A 27516-nucleotide genomic window follows, 5' to 3' on the forward strand; every position below is an offset into this window, starting at 1 on the left:
GCTTAAGATGAAGAATTGCAACTATATTTTTACTTTCATCTATATGAATAATTAATGTTTACCGACTTTGGAAATATTTTTGTTTCTGAATTTTGCATTTCTTTCAATTTATTTATCCAAGGTCGATACTGAAGCAACAGTTAAAGTAGTTGTACTGCCAAGTCAGCAACAAGACTACGAGGAATTGTTACACAGACTCCTGTTATGCACACTGTGCTTTGGTATGAATTTAAAATGATCGTATATTCATTAAATGCCCTGGAGTATTTGAAATAATTTTCCTTCAGACATGGAATTTGTTTAAAAATAAAAAAGGAAAAACTGCAAATGCTGCAAATATGAAATAAAAACAGAAATTCTGTAAACACAGATCGGGTCAGTCAGCATCTGTAAAGAAAAAAGAGGGATTATAATGTTTTGCGTGTGTGCCTTGCATTAGACTGAAGACGAAGAGATAAATGGGCATTTTAATAAGATTGGAAAAATGAGAGGAAAAGAGAAGCAAAAGAGGCATCAATCACAGGAAAGGAATTAATCTGTTGAATGACTTTTAAACTGCTTAATAGAAAACAGTAAAATATTATAAAACATTATCAGTGACAGACTTGTATCTTATTTCCTAATCCATGGGTGAGCTTTTTCCTCCATTTCTTGCAAAGTTTCTTCCCTCCCCTCCTGAAGGCATTGTCTTGTAGAAGTACATTCTCACAGGTGCTTACCCCCTCTAGTACCTTGCCGAAGTAGGCATTCCTCATGAGTGAACCTATTATTTGACCTCAGAAGGCACTGTAGCTGAGTCCAGTAATGTCCTCAGCTTTTCCATGGGTCACTAGGAAATAACCCAAAGCAGAAAATCTGGATGATTTCCCCCCTCCCTATTCCAGGGTACTTCAGTCCTTTGTGGCATCTCTACCATTGTCCTAGCTAAGATCAGCTAAATCAGCACCAACCAGAGATCAGATCTTGAAATCTCCTAGGACTGAATTTTGCTAGCGCTCAGAGTGCGGGTTCGGAGGCGGGTCCACTGTCAAAATGACAGTGATTGACAGCGGGGCAGAAGTCCACTCTGAACCCGCCTCCTTGTTAATTTCCCAAGTGCCGGCTCTGCCTGCGCTTTGCAGACCCGACACTAAGCGGCAGGTCAGGCAATTGAGATACTTAAGAAGCTGTTTGAAGGTATTTAAGCAGCATTTTACCAGATCTTAATGATTTTTCCATGTTTTTTACGAGGTTCCCAGTGCTCGGGGATCATGTCAGGTAAGTGTGTCAGGTTCTCAATGACTCTGCATTGCTGTGAATAGTTGACAGCTGCAAAAGTGGTATAAAAGCTACCATTTCACAGCTGTTCAATTTCCAATCTTCAGGATTTGGAATACACTTTTCAGCTTTATGGAGGTTTGAAGTGTTTGGAGCAAACTCTCTATCCAGTGTCACCTCCTTGGAGCAACCTGTCTCACCACTGACAGATCGTTTCTGTCATCTCAACTTCAGCTGCCATCTATTCCATCAGCATAGGTGCCCTTAAAAAAATCTCACCTTGGTCCTCAGAATCCCACCACAATCAGCCCCAACACCAACATCACCAGGCACATCAGCAGTACCAACCTTCTCCGCAATCAGCTGATGCTGCACAGGACATCAGCACCCGAGCATATTGCTGCCCAGGAGGCCAGGGATGGCCTCATCTTGGCCAGATTTAATTCACTTCACGCTGTACACCTTGGCTGTCACATGATGCGCCAGGTTGGCACCACCCCACACCAACACCATAAAGCATCCCTACAATGCCAAAGTCATTCCTTTCACACTCATCACTATTGGGGGGAGGGGGGGGACCGTTATGTCTCACCATTCATTGCAACTCACTAAGCCACTTCCAAAGGTGCACACAGATCTGTCCAAGAAGGCAAAGTGTTGAAAATAAAGATTTCAATGTTTGACATTACTTTAACAGAAACTTTACATGAATATTGGCGATAACACTCAACTGCCTACCCTTGTGTGTTGTTAGTTGGTATGATTCGACTAGGATGAGGATGAATGTGAGGGTGGCTAGTGAGATGGGGAAGTGATAATGTGGACATTGTGATCCTGGACAACCAAGTTTGCAGTAGGTGCCTGCATCTTGAGGAACTTCAGCTCAGAGTTTTTGAGCTGAAGTCTGAGGTGCAGACATTGCGGGGCATCAGGGATGGGGAGAGTTACCTGGACACTTTGATCCGGGAGGCAGTCACACCCTTTAGGTTAGGTAGTGGTACAGGTCTGGTTAGTGGTCAGGGACAGGACTGTGTGACTGCAACTCAGGCAGGTAAGGGGACCTCAGGTGCCGTGCTGGAGGAGTCTCAGCCTTTGCCCTTGTCCAACAGGTATGAGGTTCTTGCTGCCTGTATGGATGAGGGAAAAGCCTGCAGGATAGATGAGCAGGCTGACCGTGGCACCATGATGCAGGAAGCCATTCAAGTGGGGGCATGTAGTTGTGGTAGGGGACAGTACAGTCAGGGGGATAGATACTGTTCGCTGCAGCCGCGACCGAGAGTTCCGAAGGTTGTGTTGTCTGCCCAGTGCCAGGGGTAAAGCCATCTCCTCGCAGCTGGAGAACAACTTGGAGTGTGGGGGGGGGGATCCAGTTGTCGTGGTCCACATAGGAACCAACGACATAGGTAGAACTAGGAATGAGGGTCTGCTGAGGGAGTTTGAGGAGCTAGGATCCAAATTAAAAAGCAGAACCACAAAGGTAATAATCTTTGGATTGTTACTTGAGCCACGCGCAAATTGGAATAGGGACAAACAGATTAGAGGTTTAAGTGCGTGGTTCAAAGAATGGTGTGGGAGGAAGGGGTTTTGTTTCATGGGGCATTGGCATCAGTACTGGGGAAAGAGGGAGCTGTTCCGTTGGGATGGGCTCCACTTAAACTGGGCTGGGACCAGTGTCCTGGCAAACTGAATAACTAGGGCAGTAGACAGGGCTTTAAACTAATGAAGGCGGGGGGAGGGGGTTGGAATCGGGAGAATTCAGGAAAGAGTAAATTTAAAAGCAGTGAGAGAAATGTCAAGGCTCTAGAGCAGAGTAGAGTTTTGGGTCAAAGTAAACAGAGTGGGTCAGGAAGGGACAGAGAGAGTAACAAAGGTAATAAAGGCATCAATGACTAAGGTGATATCAGGGAAAAAGAGAAATAAGTCAAAGCTAAAGGCACTATATCTGAATGCATGAAGCATTCGCAACAAAATAGATGAATTAATAGCGCAGATAGAAATTAACAGGTTTGATCTAATAGCCATAACGGAGACGTGGTTGCAAAGTGGCCAAGATTGGGAACTAAATATTCCAGGATACATAACTTGTCGACAGGATAGGCAAAATGGAAAAGGAGGAGGGGTAGCCCTGATAATAAAGGATGGGATAAAGACAGTAGAGAGAAAGGATTTTAGCTCTGAAAATCAAGAAGTAGAATCAGTTTGGGTGGAGCCAAGAAACAGCAAGGGGCAAAAAACATTGGTGGGAGTTGTTTATAGGCCCACAAACAGTAGTTGTAATGTAGGGCAGAGCATAAATCAGGAAATTAGAGGCGCATGTAACAAGTATAATACAGTAATCATGGGGGACTTTAATCTACATATAGACTGGGGAAACCAAATTTGCAGTAATAGTGTGGAGGACGAATTCATGCAATGTATGCAAGATAGTTTTCTAGATCAGTATGTTGAGGAACCAACTAGGGAACAGGCTATTTTAGATCTAGTATTGTGCAACAAGAAAGGGTTAATTAATAACCTTGTACTAAAGGGGCCTTTAGGGAAGAGTGAACATAATATGATAGAATTTTATATTGCGTTTGAAAGTGACTTCGTTAATTCTGAAACTAGGGTCTTAAATCTAAACAAAGCAAACTACATAGGTATGAGGGGCAAGTTGGCTAAGATAGATTGGGTATGACAGTGGATGAGCATTTAAAGAATTAATACATAATTTACAACAAATATACATTCCTTTAAGGCACAAAAGAGTTGGCTATAGAGATAGTGGATGCATTGGTTGTCATTTTCCAAAATTCCATAGATTCTAGAATGGTTCCGGTGGATTGGAAGATAGCAAATGTAACCCAATTATTTAAGAAAGGAAGGGGAGAGAAAATGGGGAACTACAGACCAGTTAGCCTGACATCAGTAGTAGGGAAAATGCTAGAATCTATTATTAAGGACGTGGTAACAGGGCACTTAGAAAATAATAATAGGATTGGGCAGAGTCAACACAGATTTATGAAAGGGAAATCGTGTTTGACAAATCTGTTAAGAGTTATTTGAAGTTGTAACTAGCAGAATAGATAAGGGGGAACCAGTGGATGTGGTGTATTTGGATTTTCAGAAGGCCTTTGATAAGGTGCCACACAAGAGGTTATTAAACAAAATTAAGGCTCATGGGATTGGGATAATATACTAGCATGGATTGAGGATTGGTTAACGGACAGAAAACAGAGAGTAGGAATAAATGGGTCATCTTCAGGTTGGCAGGCTGTAACTAGTGGGGTACCGCAAGGATCAGTGCTTGGGCATTAGCTATTCACAATCTACATCAATGATTTGGATGAGGGGACCAAATGTAATATATCCAAGTTTGCTGATGATACAAAGCTGGATGGGAATGTAAGTTGTGAGGAGCATGCAAGGAGGCTTCAAGGGGATATAGACAGGCTAAGTGAGTGGGCAAGAACATGGCAAATGGAATATAATTTGGAGAAATGTGAAGTTATCCACTTTGGTAAGAAAAACAAAAAAGCAGAGTATTTTTTAAATGGTGAAAGATTGGGAAATGTTGATGTTCAGAGGGACCTAGGTGTCCTTGTACACGAATCACTGAAAGTTAACATGCAGGTACAGAAAGCAATTAGGAAAGCAAATGGTATGTTGGCCTTTAATACAAGAGGATTTGAGTATAAGAGTAAAAATGTCTTACTGCAATTATATAAGGCCCTGGTGAGACCACACCTGGAGTCTTGTGTACAGTTTTGGTCTCCTTACCTAAGGAAAGATATACTTGCCATAGAAGACGTGCAACGAAGGTTCACCAGACTGATCCTATGAGGATAGATTGAGTAGACTAGGCCTATATTCTCTAGAGTTTAGAAGAATGAGAAGTGATCTCATTAAAACATACAAAATTCTTACAGGGCCTGACAGGGTAGATGCAGGGAGGATGTTTCCCATGGCTGAGGAGTCTAGAACCAGGGGTCACAGTCTCATGATAAGTGGTCACCATTTAGGGCTGAGATGAGGAGAAATGTCTTCACTCAGAGGGTGGTGAATCTTTGGAATTCTCTACCCCAGAGGGCTGTGGAGGCTCAGTATTTGAGCATATTCAAGACAGAGATTGATAGATTTTTGAATATTAAGGAAATCAAGGGATATGGGGATAGTTCAGGAAAGTGGAGATGAGGTAGAAGATTAGCCATGATCTTATTGAATGGCGGAGCAGGCTCTAAGGGCCAAATGCCCTACTCCTGTTCCTATTTCTTATGTTCTTATCATAGAGAGGGATGGGTGGAGGTGCAAGATAAGTTGGTGTGGGTAAGGATATGCAGGAGTAGGGTAGGGAAAGCAGAGTAATGGGGATGTGATGAGAGGCACAGCAGGATGAGATTGAGTGTGGCTTTGTAGTAATGTTTTGTGATCCACTGAGATCATTGAAAGGTTTGCGCCACTGCAGCCAGGTCCTCCTGACGACATCCCTGCTTTTGCCCTCCTGTGCAATGTGCAACCAGGCTGCGTTGATCTCCTGGGGAGGTCTCTTCCGCCCATTGGAAGGGAAGAGAACCTCCCTGCGTGTTGTGACTCCCTCCATAAGCATATGGAGGAAGTAATGGGAGAGCTAGGGTGCAGCCGTGCACCTTTCTGCAGTGCTTGTCAATGTTTGCAGCACCTCAATGCTGCAGAACACTGACAGCACAACTGTCAAAATGATTGTGGACATGATCTCTTTAAGGAAACCGGCTGATGGCATGTCATCAAATGACGCCATCAGACCCGCTTCCTATTAATTGGCTGTGCACCTCACAGGGCGGGCTCAACAAGCCCCATCAATGGAACATCATGTTGGAGGTTGGGATCGAGATAATGTGGGGTCCCCACATGCCACGGACGTCACCCGCCCCAGACCCGCCAAGGTTGGAAAAATACAGCCCATAGTTTCTGTGGTTCCACTATTGGACATCTTTGTGCGTATGTTTGGTAACATCTGGGTTAGGAGGAAATCCTACACCAGGGTTTGGTTATATAACCTAGGCCAGTGCTCCCAGTGGTGTACTGAGGGAGCACTGCATAGTTGGAGGTGATGCCCTTCAGATGAGATGTTAAACAGAAATCCAATCTGCCTCTTTACGTGTGCATTAAAAGTCCCATGTCAATCTACGGAGAAAAGCAGGAAATTAGCCCAGTGTCTAGGCCATCAACCAATAGCACCTAAAAACAGAATAAGTGGCAAATATTTTAAGGCTGTTTGTAAGGGCATTGTAAGGGGTTGTGTTTAAACACCTAAGAATAATCAGTACCCTTTAAAAATGGTCACTGTGTAAAGTGCTTCAAGATTTTGATGTAAAAAACATAGGTACATAGCATCATATGAATGCAAATTTTGTTATTGTGAGCCATCAAAGGAGCCTGCTGTCCTTTCTTAATTTAGAGTTGTAGTGTATGTACCTAGAAGAAGGAACTATATTCTGCAGCCCCTGTATACTGCAGTACCAGTAGTGACCACCCCTGTATATAAGCCTGTGTAGTAACTTTGTATAGTAGTTCCAGTTTTGTCTCCATTCAGTAAACACCTGTTATAACCAACTTCTGCAGTCCATGTCTCAATTACGCATGGACGTTACAAGAGTGCATCCATAATGTTGCTGTGAAGCAGGTAGTTTTGCACCAACACTAAGTTGCTGCAATGTAAATCTAGAGTTAGTGCCCAACTTGACTCCAGAGTGAAGCAGAGACTTTCTCCTACAGGGAATTTCACTCTACTTCACTCCAAAGGTGAGGCTGAGCCATGACTCTGGATTTACATGACATTAGTTCATGGTGTGAAGCTATACCACTTGTAATGTTTTAGTGAAGTAAATTAAAAAATAAATTCATAGAGGAAAAGGAATAAAATGAAACTGAAGAACTATTTTTTCTTTTACAGATCCATGTGAACCATATGACTTCTGTTTAGGAGATGCCCAGCCATCTCCTCTACCAGTAAACCTGGACATAGCTTTTGTTGTTGATGACTTACAGCAAATGGAAACTACGCAATCAGAAACAGTTCAGCATTTCTTAAACTCAATGCTTAACACATTTCTAAGTTTCACAGAACCAAAGGCCTCTGATCTTCATCCCAGGGTGGCTCTTGTACAACACACACCAAGTTACACACCGAGATATGGGAAAGATCCATTTAACCTGGAGTTTGGAATTTTGGATTATACCACAAAAACATTAAAGAAGAGACACATCCAAGACTTGTTCAGTCAGCTAGAGGGTTCCTCTGGCATTGGTAGTACCATTGAATGGAGCTTAAAGAATTTCTTCTTAAATCTCACAAATCAGCAGACTTACAAAGTTATCTTTACAGTATTTTCAGGGAAAACAAGTATTGATGAAAAGAAATTACTAGAAATATCACAAGAAGCCAAATGTAAAGGTTTCACAATATTTGCATTGGTCCTTGGAGAGGGAACTAATGTCACAGTCCTGGAGGAGTTTGTCAGTTTTCCTTTTGATCAACATTTAGTTCATCTGGACAGGGCACTGGAGACTGAAATGGAATATGCACAAAAGTTTGCAGTGGCTTTTCTGAAAAACCTGGCAAGTAAGTGCAATAACAACCTAATGAAATGTTTACAGATAAACCTATAACTGGATATTGTGGAGTGTTTATACTTCATAAGAACATAAGAATTAAGAGCAGGAGTAGGCCATACGACCCCTCGAGCCTACTCGGTCATTCAATAAAATCATGGGTGATCTTCAATCTGAACTCCACTTTCCCGCCCAATCTCCATATCCCTTGATTCCGAGATGCCAAAAATCTATCTCAGCCTTGAATATACTCAACAGTCCTTTGGGGTACAGAATTCTGAAGATCCATAACCCTCTGAGTGAAGAAATTACACCTCATCTCAGTCTTAAATGGCCAACACCTTATCCTGCGACTATGCCCCATAGTTCTAGACTCTCCAGCCAGGGGAAACAACCTCTCAGCATCTACCCTGTCAACTCCTCTCAGAATCATATATATTTCTATGAAATCAGCTCTCCTTCTAAACTCCAGAGAGTATAGGCCCCAACCTACTTCATGCAAGATGAGCATAAATACAATAGCTAATCCAGTACTGTTTCATTCTAATTTAAGTGGATATCAATAAGTCCTTTGTGGTTATTATAGGGTAAATAATTCAAACTAAAGAATTGGTAAGCAAGCAAGAGCAGCAAGAAAACAGCAACAGACCTTTTTGTTTGTGTCTTGCTCATGGCCTGAAATGGGTACAGGTAAATTAAGAACATAAGAAATAGGAGCAGCAGTAGGCCATATAGCCCCTCAAGCCTGCGCCGCCATTCAATAAGATCTTGGCTGATCATCTGCCTCAACTCCACTTTCCTGCCCGATCTCCACATCCCTTGATTCCCTTAGAGTCCAAAAATCAATCTATCTCAGCCTTGCATATACTCAATGACTCAGTAACTGGGGTAGAGAATTCCAAAGATTCACAACCCTCTAAGTGAAGAAATTCCTCCTCATCTCAGTCTTAAATGGCCTACCCCTTATCCTGAGACTATGCCCCCTAGTTCTAGACACTCCAGCCTGGGGAAACAACCTCTCAGCATCTACCCTGTCAATCCCCTTCAGATTCTTGTATGTTTCAATGAGATCACCTCTCATTCTTCTAAACTCCAGAGAGTATAGGCCCATTCTGCACTGTGGGCGCGATCTTGCCAGCCCTGGGGAAGCGGGTATGGAGGTAGAATTGCCGGGAAAATGGCAGAATCTGGGGGCGGGTGCCCATCCTGCCCCAACCCGCCTCCGTGCCATCTTGCCAGGAGGCAGGTAGCCGACCCGCGCCGGGTCCCGTCTCCTTGGAGGCGGGAAGGGGATTACAGCCACTTAACTGCCCATTAACAGATAGTTAACAGGCAGATAAGATGATTATCCCCATTTTACCCACACAAATGTGGGCTTCCCAAAGGCTCCGAACCCCGCCAGGGTCACTGAGGCGAGCAGTGGGTCAGCGGGGGTCTGCTGTGAAGGTAAGTGATGGGTGCAAGTGTGGCGAGGTGAGTATGTGAGGTAAGTGGAAAGTGTTAGAAAAAGTTTACTTACCTTTGTTTCTTCCTGCAGGCTTCAATCGTTGGGTATGCGGAGAGTCTTGCACCACCACAGCAGAGATGAAAGATGGCTGCTACATTCTCCAATGCAACAACCATCTAATTTCTGCTAAAGAAAGAGGTTTGATGAGTCTTGAATTCAAGATCTCATCAAACTACAGAGAATGTCCGTGTTTGACAGCTTCACAGAGCTGTCAAACAATGACAATTCATCTGTTAAAAACTTTTGACAGATGAAACGTCATACACTAATGTTCTCTGTAACCAGCTTTCCCTTAATTGGCCTGCTAAGCCCACTGGGCGGGCTTAACAAGGTCAATCAAGGGAAAATAGCGTGAGTTGGCCAGACGTTGATGGAGGCGGGACTAAAACCCGACAAGTGGGAGTCCTGTCTCCAAAAGCTCCCCATTGGCAAAATCCAGCCCTGTCTCTCATCATAGGATAGCCCTCTCATCCCAGGAATCAATCTAGTGAACCTTTGTTACACCGCCTACAAGCCAAGTATATCCTTGCTTAGATAAGGAGACTAAAACTGTGCACAGTACTCTAGGTGTGGTCTCACCAAGGCCCTGTACAATTGTAGCAAGACTTCCTTACTCTTATACTGTAACCACCTTGCAATAAAGACCAACGTGTCATTTGCCTTCCTTATTGCTTGCTGTACCTGCATGCTAGCTTTCTGTGTTTCTTGCATGAGGACACCTAAATCTCGCTGAACACCAACATTTAAAAGTTTCTCACCATTTAAAAATATTGGGGGAAAAATTGGGTGAGTAGCGCCACCTGTTAGCGCCTAAAGAGGCAGTCAGTGGCTGTAGCGCCACTGGCTGCGCCTCCCGCGATATTCAGCAGGGGCGCTAATAGTGGCGTTAGCCTTTTGCGCTGCGCCGCCACCGATGACATCATCGGTGTGCGCAGCGCCCCATTCGCGCCCCGATCGCGATATTTGGTAGCGAACGCTGCTGTAGCGCCGTTCGCTACCAGCGCCCGGTTCACGGGGCCTTGCTGTGCCAGCAGAGGCGCAAGTTAAGGTGGAGGTGCGGGGCGGCCGCTTTTTCGACGGCCGCCTGCCAACACCTCCGTCCCCGGCCTCCTGGTCCCCCCCCCTGCGGCATTGCCGGCTGTTTCCCGAGAGCCCGGCACTTCTCCATGGTGCCGGGCTCTTTTCCCGGCACTCGCAATCGGGGCTGCGCTGTTGCAGGCCCCTCCCCCTTAACAGTGGGAGGAAGGCCTGCAGTACCGCAGCGTGCCGTGCCGCAGCGTGTGGCGCTGCGGCATGTAGCGCTGCGAAATTCACTTTCAGCGCCCTAAGAGGGACGCGGAGCGCCTCGAGCCGCGCCCCGTCTCCCTCTAGGAGCACTTCAACTGAATTTGCAGCGATCGCTAATGCGGCGATTGCAGCGCAAATTCCAGCGCCCAGGCGAACTTCGCGCCGCTTGGGCGCCTCAGGCCAATTTCTAGGCCATTATGTTTTTCTATTCTTCCTACCAAAGTGAATAACCTCACATTTCCCGACATTATACTCCATCTGCCACTTTACTGTCCACTCATTCAGTCTATCTATATCCCTTTGCAGACGTGTTCGCCTCACAGCTTACTGTCCCACCTAGCTTTGTATCATCAGCAAACTTGGATACATTACACTCGGTCCCTTCATCTAGGTCATTAATATAGGTTGTAAATAGCTGAGGCCCCAACACTGATCCTTGCGACACCCCACTAGTTTCAGCCTGCCAACCTGAAAAAGACCCGTTTATCCCTACTCTCTGTTTTCTGCCCATTAACCAATCCTCTATCCATGCTACTATATTACCCCCAACCCCATGAGCCCTTATCTTGTGTAATAACCTTTTATATGGCACCTTATTGAATGCCTTTTGGAAATCCAAATATACTACATCCACTGGTTCCCCTTTATCTACTCTGCTAATTACATCCTCAAAAAACTCTAATAAATTTGTCAAACATGATTTACCTTTCATAAAACCATGTTAACCCTGCCTAATCATATTATGATTTTCTAAGTGCCGTGATACAACTTCCTTAACAATGGATTCCAGCATTTCCCTACTACTGATGTCACCAATTGGCATGTAGTTCCCTGTTTTCTCTCTTCCCTCCTTTCTTGAATAGTGGTGTTACATTTGCTACCTTCCAATGTGCTGGGACCATTCTAAAATCTAGGGAATTTTGGAAGATCAAAACCAATGCATCCACTATATCTGCAGCCACCTCTTTTAGAACCCGAGGATGTAGGCCATCTGGTCCAGGGGATTTGTCAGCTTTTTTAAAAATTTGTTTATGGGATGCGGGCGTCGCTGGCAAGGCCAGCATTTATTGCCCATCCCTAATTGCCCTAGAGAAGGTGGTGGTGAGCCGCTCTTGAACCACTGCAGTCCGTCTGGTGTCCCATTAGTTTCTCCAGTACTTTTTCTCTACTTATATTAATTATGTTAAGTTCCTCACACTCATTAGACCCTTGGTTCCCCACCATTTTTGGTATGCTTTTTGTGTCTTCTACAGTAAAGACAGATAAAAAATGTTTGTTTAACCTTTCTGCCATTTCCTTATCCCTCATAATTTCTCCTGTCTCAGCCTCCAAGGGACCAATGTTTACTTTTAGAAACATAGAAACATAGAAGATAGGAGCAGGAGTAGGCCATTCGGCCCCTCAAGCCTGCTCCACCATTCAATGCAATCATGGCTGATCATGCAAATTCAGTACCCTGTCCCTGCTTTCTCCCCATATCCCTTGATCCCTTTAGCCTTAAGAAATATATCCAACTCCTTCTTGAATATATTTAATGAATTGGCCTCTACTGCCTTCTGTGGTAGAGAATTCCACAGGCACCACTCTCTGGGTGAAGAAATTCCTCCTCATTTCTGCCCTAAATGGCTTACCCCTTATCCTTAGACTGTGACCCCTGGTTCTGGACTCCCCGACCATCGGGAACATCCTTCCTGCATCTAGTCTGTCCAGTCCTGTCAGAATGTTATAAGTTTCAATGAGATCCCCTCTCATTCTTCTAAACACCAGCGAGTATAAGCCCAATCGACCCAATCTCTCCTCATACGTCATTCCTGCCATCCCAGGTATCAGCCTGGTGAATCTTCGCTGAACTCCCTCCATGGCAAGAACATCCTTCCTCAGATAAGGCGACCAAAACTGCACACAATACTCAAGATGTGGTCTCCCCAAGGCCCTGTACAACTGCAGCAAGACATCCTTGTTCCTGTACTCAAACCCTCTCGCTACAAAGGCCAACATATCATTTGCCTTCTTAACCGCCTGCTGCACCTGCATGCTTACCTTCAGCGACTGGTGCACAAGGACACCCAGGTCTCGTTGCACTTCCCCTTCTCCCAATCTATTGCCATTCAGATAATAATCTGCCTTCCTGTTTTTGACACCAAAGTGGATAACCTCGCATTTATCCACGTTATATTGCATCTGCCATGCTTCTGTCCAATCACCCAACCTGTCCAAATCATACTGGAGTTTCTCAGCATCCTCCTCACAGCACACACGCCCACCCAGCTTTGTGTCATCTGCAAACTTGGAGATATTACATATAGTTCCTTTGTCTAGATCATTAATATATATTGTGAATAGCTGGGGTCCAAGGACTGATCCCTGTGGTACCCCACTAGTCACTGCCTGCCACTCGGAAAAAGACCCGTTTATTCCAACTCTTTGCTTTCTGTCTGCCAACCAGTTCTCTATCCAAGTCAATACTTTGCCCCCAATCCCATGTGCCTTAACTTTACACGCTAATCTCTTATGCGGGACCTTATCGAAAGCCTTTTGAAAGTCCAAATACACCACATCCACTAGTTCTCCCTTATCTATTTTACCAGTTACATCCTCAAAAAATTCCAGTAGATTAGTCAAGCACGATTTACCTTTTGTAAATCCATGTTGACTTTGTCTGATCCTGTCACTGTTTTCCAAGTGCTCTGCTATTACATCTTTTATGATGGACTCTAGCATTTTCCCCACTATCGATGTCAGGCTTATCGGTCTGCAATTTACCGTTTTCTCTCTACCACCTTTTTTGAATAGTGGGGTAACATTAGCTACCCTCCAATCCATGGGAACTGTTCCAGATTCCATCGAATGTTGGAAGATGATCAGCACTGCATCTACTATTTCTAGGGCCACTTCCTTAAGCACCCTAGGATGTAGATTATCAGGCCCTGGGGATTTATCGGCCTTCAATCCCATCAATTTCCCTAACACCATTTCCCTACAAATACTGATTTTTTTTCAGTTCCTCCCTTTCATCAGACCCTATGTTCCCCGACATCTCTGGGAGGTTATTTGTGTCCTCCTTTGTGAAGACAGAACCAAAATATGTATTTAACTGGTGTGCCATTTCTTTATTCCCCATTATAAATTCCCCTGATTCTGACTGCAAGGGACCTACGCTTGACTTCACCAATCTTTTTCTCTTCACATATCTATAAAAGCTTTTACAGTCAGTTTTTAGTTTCCTCGCAAGCTTACTCTCATATTCTATTTTCCCTTTCTTAATTAATCCCTTTTTCCTCCTTTATTGAATCCTAAACTGCTCCCAATCCTCAGGTTTACTGCTTTTTCTGGCCAATTTATATGTCCTCTCCTTGGATCTTATGCTATCCCTAATTTCCCTTGTTAGCCACGGTGGAGTCACCTTTTTTGTTTTATTTTTATGCCAAACTGGGATGAACAAATTCTATAGTTCATCCATGCAGTCTTTGAATGTTTGCCATTTCCTATCCACCGTCAACCCTTTGAGTGACATTCCCCAATCAATCCTACCCAACTCGCGCCTCATACCATCATAGTTTCCTTTATTTAAATTCAGGACCCTAGTCTCTGAGTCAACTACTTCACTCTCCATCTTAATGAAGAATTATATCATATTATGATCGTTCCGACCGAAGGGACCTCATACAACAAGATTGCTAATTAATCCTTTCTCATTATGTAATACCCAGTCTAAGATGGCCTGATCTCTAGTTGGTTCCTCAACATATTGGTCCAGGAAACTATCCTGTAAACACTCCAGGAATTCCTCCTCCACAGTATTGTTACTAATTTGGTTAGCCCAATCTATATGTAGATTAAAGTCACCCATGATGACTGCTGTGCCCTTATTGCACGCTTCTCTAATTTCCCTTTTAACGCCATCCCCAACCTCCGCATTACTGTTTAGAGGTCTATATACCACTCCCACTAACGTTTTCTGCCCCTTGGTATGTCTTAGTTTTACCCATACAGATTCCACATCATCAGAGCTAATATCCTTCCTTACAATTGTGTTAATCCCCTCTTTAACCAGCAATGCTACCCCACCTCCCTTTCCTTTTTGCCTATCTTTCCTGAATATTGAATACTCCTGGATGTTGAGTTCCCAGCCTTGGCCATCCTGGAGCCATGTTTCCGTGATCCCAATCAAATCATATTCGTTTACCTCTATTTGCGCAGCTAATTCATTCACCTTATTACGAATGCTCCTCGCATTAAGACACAAAGCCTTCAGGCTTGTTTTTTTAACGCTCTTAGACCTATTAGAATTATTATTTACTGTGGCCATGTTTGATTTAAACCGTTGATTTCTCTGACTGCCACTTTTGTTTTTCTCCTTCCTATCTTTTGCTTTTATCCTTGTTTCCCTTACCTCTGTCTCCCTGTTCAGGTTCCCAATCCCCTGCCATTTTAGTTTAAACCCTCCCCCAGAGCACTAGCAAACACTCCCCCTAGGACATCGGTCCCGGCCCTGCCCTGGTGCAAACCGTTCGGTTTGAACTGGTCCCACCTCCCCCAGAACCAGTTCCAATGTCCCAGGTATTTGAATCCCTCCCCCTTGCACCATTCCTCTAGCCACGTATTCATCTGAAATATCCTTCTATTTCTACTCTGACTAGCACGTGGCACTGGTAGCAATCCTGAGATTACTACCTTTGAGGTCCTTTTTTTAATTTACCTCATAACTCCCTATATTCAGCTTTTAGGGCCTCATCCCGATTTTTACCTATATCGTTGGTACCTACATGCACCACGACAACTTGCTGTTCACCCTCCCCTTCCAATATGTTCTGCAGCCGCTCTGAGACATCCTTGACCCTTGCACCAGGGAGGCAACACACCATCCTGGAGTCTCATTTGCGGCCGCAGAAATGCCTATCTATTCCCCTTACAATAGAATCCCCTATTACTATAGCTCTACCCCTCTTTTTCCTCCCGTCCTGTGCAACAGAACCACCCCTGGTGCCAGGAAGTTGGCTGCTGCTGCTTTCCCCTGATAAGCCATCCCTCTCAACAGTATTCAGAGTGGTATATCTGTTTGAGAGGGGGATGTCCACAGGGGACTCCTGCACTACCTGCCTGCGCCTACTACTCTGCCTGTTGGTCACCCATTCCCTTTCTGCCTGTGCAACCTTTGCCTGCGGTGTGACCAACTGCTTAAACGTGATATCCACGACATCCTCAGCATCGCAAATGGTCCAGTATGTATCCAATCACAGCTCCAGCGCCGCAATGCGGTCTGCCATTAGCTGCAGCTGGATACACTTCCTGCACACATGGTCGTCAGGGACACAGGAAGCGCAGAGCGCAGGAGGAGCATACCATGGGGCCGAGCTCTCCTGTCATGACTTACCCTTTTATTAATTCAAGTTAAATTAAATCAAATCAATCCCACCAATTACACTACAGTTAAATGACATACTTAAGGGCCCTGGTTTACCAACAGTCCCCGCTACACCACAGAGACCCTAGAAACTATAAACCACAGAGTTTAAGTTTAAAAAAGAGAAATACTCACCAACCAATCACTTACCTGCTTTCTGGTGATGTCACACTTCGATTACTTTTTACTTCTCTCCCTCCCTCTGAGCTCGGAGATTGGTAAGCCTACCTGAGCCTCGCCGCCGCCTCGCTCCTCGCGGGTCCGCCTCCGCCGCCGCTCTGAGGCCTACCTGAGCCTCGCCGCCGCTTGTAGTCACCGCCGCCGCCTCGCTCCTCGCAGGTCCCTGCTACTCTCTTCCTTTTTACATACTTGTAGAAGCTCTTACAATCTGTTTTTATATTTCTTGCTAGTTTTCTCTCATTCTATTTTTTCCCTTTTTATCAATTTTTGGTCATCCTTTACTGGTTTCTGAAACTCTCCCAATCCTCAGGTTTACTACTATTCTTCGCAACATTATAAGCTTCTTCTTTCAATCTAATGCTATCCTTAACTTCTTTAGTTAGCCACAGATGGATCACTTTTCCCGTGGAGGTTTTGTTTCTCAATGGAATATATTTTTGTTGAGAATTATGAAATATTTCTTTAAATGCTAGCCACTGCTTATCCACCGCCATACCTTTTAATCTATTTTTCCAATCTACCTTAGCCAACACGCCCCTCATACCTATGTAATTGGCTTTATTTAAGTTTAAGACTCTAGTTTTGGACTTAGAATTTCACTTTAAGTTTGAGAGTGACTTTGTCATATTATGACCACTCTGCCCCAGAAGATCCTTTACGATGAGATTGTTAATTAACCCTGTCTCATTACACAATACAAGATCTAAAATAGCCTGTTCCCTGGTTGGTTCCATGACATATTGTTCCAGGAAACTGTCCCGAATGCATTCCATGAACTCGTCCTCCAGACTACCGTTGCCAATTTGATTTGCCCAGTCTATATGAAGATTAAAGTCCCCCACGATTATTGCATTACCTTTGTTACAAGCTCCTACTATTTCTTGATTAATATTCTGTCCAACGGTATAGCTACATTTAGGGGCCTATATACTACTCCCACCAATGTTTTCTGCCCCTTGTTATTCCTTATCTCCACCCATACTGATTCTATTTTCTGATCTTCCAAGGTGAGATCCTTTCTCTCTACTATCCTTATTTCATCCTTTATTATCAGGGCTATCCCCCCTCCATTTCCATTCTGCCTGACTTTTCGAAACATCAAGTACCCTGGAACATTTAGTTCCCAACCTTGGTCACCTTGCAACACTTCTCTGTAATGGCTAGTAGATCAAATCCATTTATCTCTATTTGTGCCACTAGTTCATCTATCTTGTTACGAATGCTTCATGCATTCAGATAAAGAGCCTTTCATTTAAATTTTTTACCATTGCTTTGACCTTATTCCCTGCTGCACTGCTACCGTTAAACTCTCTGTCCCTTCCTATCACACTCTGCTTATATTTACCCAAATCGCTACACTGCTCTATTGCCTTGACCTTTCTCTTTAGATTTCTAAATTTCCCCTCACATGACCCCTCGCCCCCCCCCCGCTTTTTTAGTTTATTAGTCAAAACAAAGGCCTTGTTTAGAAGTGTGAAACACTTTATATCATATGTATCCTTTGAAAATTGTGTACAATTGCACAAGAGGAGGATTCAAGTGAAAAATTAGTCCTGAATGCCCATTCAGAGCAGGAGTTAGTTATTTAAAAGGAATATTAAGACTTGGATGCATCAGCACAGTACTATCAGAAGGACTTTTCACCCACACAGACTTAAGTGCACCGGCCATTGTCGCTTATTTCATAGTACAATCCGTGTTGGAGGAGAGGAAAGACTGGAAGACAGAAGGCATAGAAATACTCACAAAACAAACTATCCCAGTGAGCTGATCTACTGCACTAAAGTCATTTACTTGGACATGATTAAACATCAATACGTGATTAGGTTCAGGCTCAACAGAGATACTAGACCTAATTTTTCTTGTATGGCATAAAGTGACTTTAAAGGTCACAAACTGGTGCTAAATCCACCTGAATGGTAGGGGTAGGTTTTCCCCCAGAACAGTGTCTGGGCGGCTGGAGGGAAGGAGTCCTGTTGGGAGGCCTGATCCAGTTTGAGAAAAATTCAGTCCCAGAGACCACTGGCCATACTATGCCCGAGGCTTGCCGCAGCCATTGTCCAGCTGTTCCAGTGTGGGCTTTCAGGCAAAAGCTGGGGAGCTCACCAAAGTTAGTTAAATGATCTGACCTGGTAACTTGACCACGGTGGAATTCTGAGCCTGCCAATCTTCCACCGGCATTATTGCCCAGCAGAAGGCACAGACTTAGTAATTTACCAACAGCAAGACTAACTGGCCTATTATTCCCTGGTTTATCTTTATCTCCTTTTTTGAAGAAGGGAGTCACATTTACCCCTTCCAGTCATCTGGCACAATTCCCCTTTCCACAATGTTTTGGGAATTAGTCCGCCCCTCTGCTATTTCTTCCCTAGCTTTCCCCAGGATTCTCAGACATAAACCAGTAATTTGTATGAAGTTTGAATAACTTCTTTAGTAGCATTTCTCTTTAAATATCAACTTCCACTGACTGTTGTACACCTACCTCTCGTGATTCTACAATCCCAACATTCACCTTTGCTGAGAAAACTGAGGCTAAGTATTTATTTAGTATCTCTGTGATTCCCTCATTTTCCACTACAAATAGGGTCACCAACCCTCCCGGATTGTCCGGGAGTCTTCTGGAATGGTAGATGAAATGCCCAGGCAGACTGCTAGCAGTCTGGTCTGAAAAACGGCCCAATCCAATATTGAGTCGGAAGATTTTTAGGCATCCTTGAACTCTGAAACTGGATCATGTTGCACCCATTTTAAAACAGACCATAAAACAGGCACCACGATGTCCAATTCCTACCCCCTTGTCTATATTGTACCATAGCTGACCACTCTGTAACTCCAAAAAGATCATGGGGTAAATTTTGAATAGTGGACACTAAAATCTTTTTCAAAAAAGCAGAAGAAGTCATTTCATAGCAAAAAGGAAAAATATCCTCAGATATTGTCAGAATTCTGTCTAGCATAAGAATAAAGACCTCTCTAATGATTATTTAAATAACTTAATTATTAATAACATTTTAGAATTTTTGTTTTAAAGAAAACTATCATACAATTTCATGTTCTGTTTTGATCCTTGGAAGATGCAGATAAATTATCGATTGGTTATTTAACTAATAAAAGATTTGGGGGCAAATTTCTGTGGGGGTTCCCTGCTCTCCCACCATAACTCCAGCGCAAACCCTGGAGAAGTGCCATCTTCTACCAATGTTACGGCAAGAGATCGGAGAAACTCTCGCAGAAATTCCAGGCGTTTATAACTGAGAAAACTCATTTCATTTAAAGCTTTTATTTATTTTACAGCTGGAATCAACAGCTATCCCCCTCCAGATCTAATGAAGGAATGCGGAGAAATACAATCTCAGGACACAGTAAAAGAAGCAGAAACAGAACCATCTTCTGATTTAGAGCTGTATGTTTTATAGGCACCTGCTATCAGATGTTGAACATTGTTATAAAGAACTTTTCTTGTGGTTAAAACATTCCCTCTTCATTACAGGGTGGTTATTACGGAAGATATTGAGGAACCCCAGAGTTACACCAACAATTATGGTAGGTAAAGAGAAAAAACGTCTGTGTGTGATCAGTGATAACATTTTATGCTATGCTTATACAGGCTCAGGCTGCTGGTTGCAGATTGTATTTCTGTCGCCAGTTATGCCTCGGGCTGCACACCAATGGTATTCATCAGACTGAAGACAAAGCACTTGTAACGGGTTCACAACTTGCGTCCCTGAGCTTTCCACTCTCAGGACCAGGTTGACGCCCCTTGCTTATTCTACTACAGTTCCTGTGGGGTTCTGTACATGGTATTGTGAGAGCAAAGGAACTTACTAAAGCAAAACAAGAGAAAGAACAACACAATATAATGGCTTTATTCTGCCTGCAGGAGCAGACCTTGGCTCACTTGAATATAGCCACTAAAACACACATTTTACATTTCAATCAAATGGCAAGCACATATGTGTAATGGCCAAATTTTTGAGCCAGTTGTAAATCTAGGCCTGGAAGATTGATCTCTTTGCAACCAGGTCAATCTTTGACGCATGCCCAAACCAGGAAGAAGGACAATCGTCATACGCTTTGTCCAGGATCTGGATGAGCAGACTCACCTGTGGTGCAGAGAGTTAACACATCCTCCTAAAATGCTCACCATAATTATCTAGTAAATGTGAGATGTCCAGAAGTATCACATAAAGGAAAATATATTGCTGTGTGCTAAATCACTAAAGGAGTACCATTTGCTCAAGAGGAGTTCATCTAAGAGGAGCTGGTTTGGAAATCTATTCTAAATGCATGCTCAGAAATAAGGGGACATTTTTAGGTGACTTGTGATGGTTCAGAATAATATGCTGCTATACAAATGCAAATGTTATTATGACAACATTAAAGAACATTTTAGGCAGAAATTCCTTGCAGATTTTCCCGTTTTATTTGTTTCACCAGCATGGCCTGTTCATTTTTTTCTTTTCAGATGTGTGTGCATTGAATAAGGAAGAAGGGAACTGTCACAATTACACCATAAAGTGGTTCTTTAACAAAGACAAAGGCTGCAGACGGTTTTGGTACGGTGGCTGTGGAGGAAACAAAAACAGATTTGACACTCGACAGGAATGTGAAAACTTGTGTCTAAAACCTGCCCCATAAATACCTTGTAAAATGCATTAGAATGTCTTAAGGTGTGCCTTTGACCACAGAATATGATGAAACATTGCACCAGGTTAATAAAAATATCTTGTGTGAGTTGTCACGAGAGAAGTATTGTCTTCATTATACAGTTGTAACAAAGACAATGTTGATCCTGTTTCAAATTTGTACTGTCTGCGCACTCCACTTCAAGAGGTATGAATTTCTTGGGCCCATGAGCTTTATGTATGCATATTGCAAAGCATATATAGACACATATATGTATGTACAAGTGCAAAATTGTGACACTAGCGGTTGACATTCTGGGGCAAAAACCATTAGCGTTTGCATTGATTCCATTTATATTGCAGTTGCTATATAGTGCAAACAGTATTGGACCACTCTTTTCAGATGGTGCCATTTTCAAAAACAGGTAAGCATCACCAATGCTTTAACTGTCTGCTTTACATATACCATTCAACACTGCTTTGGTGTTTACTCAGTTAAGAGGAATTTTCATATTTTGTTGAAGTGTGTATGAATTTGAACAGCACTTTGCATTCTTGTCTCAAGTATTATTTGCTTGAAGTCTTTAGGCAAATGTTTGTCTCAGGCAGAACATTGAATTATTTGAAATGAAAGTTGTATGTGTAAGAACATAAGAAGCTTGGGACAAAAAAAGGATCGCTATACTGCCTTCTTAAATCTCCCCCATGTGAATCAAACAGATCTATGAATATTTGAACAACTCTCAATTCACTCTCTTGATGACTAAACAAAATCTACACTCAACTCAGAGACTATGCTGCATTTACCATGCAGTGATGCTGCTATAGCAGCCACAACTTTCACAGTAGCGCTGTAAAGTAAACTAGGCCACACAATACATAGCTGAAGCGATGACATTATCGCCCTGCCAGCAAATGTAAACGTTGCCTCCCATGGCACAGGCTGCCACCTGTTCTTGTGCCCAACAGACAAACAAAATCATGAATCACAACTTTCAAAGAATGGTGTGTAGGAGGAACTCAATAGGTTAAGTAAACTTTGCTGATTGTATTTTAATTTGTTCGCATAAGGTTTACACAGCCATTGAGCACTCCTGACTCCATGTTATCTTGCATACTGAATGAGTAGGTGTTCTGTGGGATTCTAGTGATTTGAATCAGCTTCATCTGAAATTCCTAGATTTGAATGGTGTGAAAATAGACAATAGTTGTTGGAATTCCCGTGGAAGAAAAGGCCATAGCTCCAAAGAGGCAGTTTCTCCATAATCTGCACTATTGTCGTATGCCCTTAGATTGTGGTCTTTGGCCTACCTCTGGGTCTAATAGGAAACTTCAGCTTGGTAGCCTATAGTTCACAGTATCTGCAAGCACATCAGCACCTAGCCTTTCACTCTGCCATACAGAGTATAGTCTAACCTTAAAACCATTGCAGGCCCAACACTTCCCTACTATTCTGGCTTCAGACCCTTTGCAATACTTCAACAATCAGAGTTTAAACATAGCAAAATCAATAATCCAAATCAAGTTTTAAGCCATTGCATTACATAGAATACAGTGGCCTAGTGATTATGCTACTGGACTAAATCCCAACATGACAAGTTGCAAAATTGAATTCAATAAATCTGGTAGTTTGTGGACTGACACCAGAAAATGACCATGAAATCTGCCAGATTTACCAACGGGTTCACTAATGTCCTTCAAGGGAAGGAACTTGCCATTCCTACCTAGTCTGGCCTACAGGGAACTCCAGCCCAACACTGTGTGGTTGACTCGGGGTAACTAGAGATTGGCAATTAATACTGCCTTGCTAGCATCACCCATGAGAACATTCCAAGAACAATTTTTAAAAAAAATCTGTTTAAATGCATTTCTGCATACAGGTTTGAATCAAAGTAATTATAGCCTGCAGATGAAGGAATTGAATACTTAGGAATATTAAGTCAGATTATAAGAGTATTTTAGCTTGTTCTATGTACTGCACAGCTGGTCAATAAACAAATTACCAATTTGATACTATGGCAATAATATATTTGTCTTTTATTTTGCAATGAACTCCTGCAGATTGACCCTAAAGAGTACATTTGATGAATTGGTGCACTTAGCAGGGAGCTTAGCCTGCTGGGAGCACATACTAGAATGCCAAAGAGGTGATCAACATTAAATTTAATGGATGACAAACTCTGCACGGCTTGCTGATCTCTAGATCTGAATTCCTGATGTGCACTCTCAGCAGCAGTGTGAATGTTTAAAATCCATCTTTAAAAAGTAGAACTCAAACTACATTAATTTAAAACATGATTATATTTTCAAATACTTATTGGAGCCATTTATTGTAACACACTGGGGGTGATTTTCATTCAGAAGTCGGGAAGGAGGCGGGACTGCAACAACTTTCGGAGTTGTAGTCCCGCCTCCATCGAGATGCGGCCAACCCACGCGATTTTAACTTGATTGGCCTTGTTGAGCCCACCCAGCGGGCTCAGCAGGCCAATTAAGGGCCACCCGGCAACAGGTGACGTCACAGACTGAAATTTCATCTGTCAAGACTCAGTTAGAAATCTCATCGGCACAGAAAGCTGCAGGCTGTCACTTTTGACAGTTTGCAGCCATTCTGCTTTCTGTGCCGGTTAGATGATGGACTCCCGAAACCTAGAGGAAGGAAGGCTTAAAAGGTAAGTACAGTTAATTTAAACTTCTTTACACACTTTAGACACACCAAACACACTTACCTTTGTACTTATGCACCCAACACTCACCTGAACACTGACATCTCGACCCCTCCAAGTCCTTCAGCCCGACGACTCTAACTTGGCATGGTTGGGAGCTGTCGGGAATCCCACAGTTCAAGCTTTAAAATAGGGATTAGGCTAAAAACTGCCTGTTAACTACCTGTTAATAGGCAGTTAATTGGCACTAATCCCTTCCTGCCTCGGGTAGGCGGGTTCCAGTGCGGGGCGGGTACCTGCCTCCTTTGAAACTTACATGGAGGCGGGTTGGGGGCGGGATGGTGTCGGGACCCCCGAATTCGGGACTTTAACCCCCCGCACGCCTCCAATCCCGACTCCACGGGTCAATGAAAATCGACTCCACTGTCTCCAAGTCAGGAAGGTGAGGTCAACTAGTGTTTTCTACTTCAGTCAAGATTGCCACCAACATGACCAGATAGGTCCTTTAAGGGAAAAGTTGGTTAGAAATATCATAGGATATAAGTGAAAGGCAAATGTGCTAAGATTGATGTTTACAATTGATTTAACAAATGAAGCCATGGACAAGTTTCAGATTAGGTCAAACTGATTCAGGAATCTACAGTATATGTACAAAAGCAACTTGCATTTGTATAGCACCTTTAATGTTGAAAAACATCCCAGGCACTCCATAGAGGTGTAATCAGACCAAAATGGACGTCATGCCATAGAAGGAGCTATTAGGATGACCAAAATCCTGGTCAAAGAGGTGGGCTTTAAGTTGTTTTTGTTGTTTAGTGAGAAAATTCACGAGCAGAGGACCTGGACAGCTGAAGCACAGTCGGCAATAATGGGGCAAAGGGCCGCGGCTGTTCATGGGGGTCCAATCGTGTGGAGTAAGTTTGTTGAGCCTGGGGGAAACACTCCGGCTCCTCAAGGCCCAGAAGCAGTGCATTAAAGGCACTTACCTCATGGATCCGACCCTTCTCGCCTCCTTTTACCTGCCGGGATTCCCGAAGCATCAAAAATAAAAATGCAGTTAAAATGGAGGCACGTAGCCGCCTTAAAACATCTCTTAGTGACTGACCTGCTTCCTGAGAGTGGGTTGGTCACCGTGACTACGACCCACAAATAGGGGGTTGGGGGTTGGGCCTGAGAATTTAAAACTTTTTTAACCAGCCTTCCTGCCCCCAACCCATCCATCACTGAGGTTAAAATTCCCCCATTATGGGTGACTTCGTTTTATCAGGAATAGACTGGGAAATCTATTAAGGGTTCAATACTGATTTGTTATGCGAGACAATTGGCTGACATATCAACAGCAGTATGCACATAAGTGGCACACCAAGCATCTAGAAGACTCAGCCCATCTGAAGAGGCTAGCTATTAAAGTGCTGATGGCACAACCAAAACCCACCAGGCAATGACGGAGAGGAAAATACCCTCTGGTCGATCTAGCCTGTCCCATGCAATTGTGATACCTTGTGTATGCAGTAGAACCATTGTTACCAGTTAGAATCGATTCACCAGGCTGCTGACAATCCCAACTAAAAAAAACTCACTCGTAATGTAAATTATACCCTCTACACTGTATACTATGGATGTGATACGTGTTAATGTAACTACAATTGCAAAAAAATGTAAAAAAAGAAAAAGAGCAAGATGATGACATACTCTAGGGCAGAAATTCATAGAACAGTTAGAATCGTAGGGGACTAAATTCGATAGCCCCCAAAAATGGGCGCGGGTATCACGATGCACGATTAACCCACACTGGTTGCTTCCAATGCAGGCAGCATGCAAACTTCGTGCTGCCTGCTAATTTAAAAAATGCGTGCAGCGTTGAGGCAGTGCTAAATGCACTGTTGAGTGGCTGAATGCCTCAGCAGGGGGTCAAATTCGTGCGAGGCAAGCACCACTTAAAGCTAGCTTGCATTATTTAAAGCCAGCCTGCACTTCTTAAAGAGGAGGTGCATTCAAACTGGAGCAGGTGCTGGAAGTGGCTGGGGAAGAGAGTGTGTCCTGTAAGAACAGTGACTAATGCCGCAACAGGGGAGAGAGCATGCTCCAAGGTTCTCAGATGCTGCCCATGAGGCCTTGGTGGAGGAGGTGGACAGGACGAGTTAGGTCGTCTATCCACAGAGGGCCAGGAGGCCCTCCTGGCAAACTCTGCGAAGGTAGTGGCAGCAGATAGACGTGGTGGTCAATGCCAGAAGTCAAGCCTCGAGGACCCAGATGCAGTGCCGTAAAAAGTTCAATGACCTCACATGAGTGGTTAAGGTCAGTGAATTCATCTTCAAATGCCATCTCCCACCAACTAGCTTCACACACTGCCACCCCCCCATCATTCACCTATTAACAATCTCTATCAAACAGGACTCATACCTCACATTCATAGCTTCACCACACCCTCACACACTTACCACTGTTGAAAGCCTCACACGTACATCTCACAGCTTGTACACAATGCATGCTATTCAACCATGACAGCCACATCACCCAAACACATTGCACCACACTCACTGAAACACTTTTCTCTCTTGCAGGACAAGTTGCCGCATAACCAGAGGCAGCAGGAGCTGACTGGCAGGGGACAGGCATGCCTGCATGCCCTTACCCCGATGGAGGAGATGGTGGTTGCCATCATTGGAGCGGCCATCGCTGAGGCCGTGGCCGGCAGTGGGGCTGAATCAATTGAAGATGACGGTATGCTCCCTGAACCCCCTGGGAGGATATGGCCCCCTGCTGAGAGCCCTACTCACCACCTCCTCCTCCCTCTTCCTGCAGCTTGTCTTGCTTTGTCTCACATCTGCTCATTCTCCCTGTCATGCTGTAGGCCAAGTGAAATGCCTACTAGTGCACCCATGAACATCTCCATTCTCAATGATGGCGGAGCCCAGCACGTGAGTGGAAAAGGCAAGGCTCAAGCGTTTGCAACCATCTTCAGCCAGAAGTGCCGAGTGGATGATCCATATCGGCCTACCCCTGAGGCCACCACCATCACAGAAGCCAGTCTTAAGCCAATTCGATTCACTCCACATGACATCAAAAAAACGGCTGAGCGCTTTGGATACAACAAAGGCTATGGGCCCCGACAACATCCCGGCTATCGTGCTGAAGACTTCTGCTCCAGAACTAGCCGCGCCTCTAGCCAAGCTTTTCCAGTACAGCTACAACACTGGCATCTATCCAACAATGTGGAAAACTGCCCAGGTATGTCCTGTCCACAAAAAGGACAAATCCAATCCGGCCAATTAACGCCCCATCAGTCTACTCTCAATCATCAGCAAAGTGATGGAAGGTGCTATCAAGGTGCTATCAAGCGGCACTTACTCACCAATAACCTGCTCGCTGATGCCCAGTTTGGGTTCCACCAAGACCACTCGGCTCCCGACCTCACTACAGCCTTGGTCCAAACATGGACAAAGGAGCTGAATTCCAGAGGTGAGGTGAGAGTGACTGCCCTTGACATCAAGGCAGCATTTGACCAAGTGCGGCATCAAGGAGCCCTAGTAAAACTGAAGTCAATGGGAATCGGGAGGGAAAACTCTCCACTGGCTGGAGTCATACCTAGCACAAAAGAAGATGGTAGTGGTGGTTGAAGGTCAATCATCTCAGCCCCAGGACATCACTGCAGGAGTTTCTCAGGGCAGTGTCCAAGGCCCAACCATCTTCAGCTGCTTCATCAGTGACCTTCCCTCCAATATAAGGTCAGAAATGGAGATGTTCGCTGATGACTGCACAGTGTTCGGTGTCATTCACAACCCCTCAGATAATGAAGCAGTCCATGCCCACATGCAACAAGACCTGGATGACATTCAGGCTTGAGCTGATAAGTGGCAGGTAACAATTGTGCCACAGAAGTGCCAGGCAATTACTATCTCCAACAAGCGAGAGTCTAACCACCGCCCCTTGACATTCAACGGCATTACCATCACCGAATCCCCCACCATCAACATCCTGGGGTCACCATTGACCAGAAACTTAACTGGACCAGCCACA

The 27516-nt window shown here is 44.0% G+C and overlaps 1 protein-coding gene across 1 annotated transcript in view; it reads left to right on the forward strand.

Moving 5' to 3' along the window:
* LOC147117767 (collagen alpha-6(VI) chain-like) overlaps positions 1-22848 on the forward strand; it is a 206573-nt gene extending 183725 nt beyond the window's left edge. Inside the window, exons 29-33 of the mRNA XM_085989029.1 lie at positions 122-221; positions 7169-7837; positions 19500-19608; positions 19696-19748; positions 20671-22848. Coding sequence (XP_085845155.1) covers positions 122-221; positions 7169-7837; positions 19500-19608; positions 19696-19748; positions 20671-20843 — 1104 coding nt within the window. The 3' untranslated portion in view covers positions 20844-22848. The remainder of the gene's footprint in view (positions 1-121; positions 222-7168; positions 7838-19499; positions 19609-19695; positions 19749-20670) is intronic.
* The last annotated feature ends 4668 nt before the right edge of the window (positions 22849-27516 follow it).

The sequence above is a fragment of the Somniosus microcephalus genome, chromosome 5 (genome assembly GCF_052327205.1).
Source record: "Somniosus microcephalus isolate GS21.2 chromosome 5, FLI_Smic_1.0, whole genome shotgun sequence".
Classification (NCBI taxonomy): domain Eukaryota; kingdom Metazoa; phylum Chordata; class Chondrichthyes; order Squaliformes; family Somniosidae; genus Somniosus; species Somniosus microcephalus.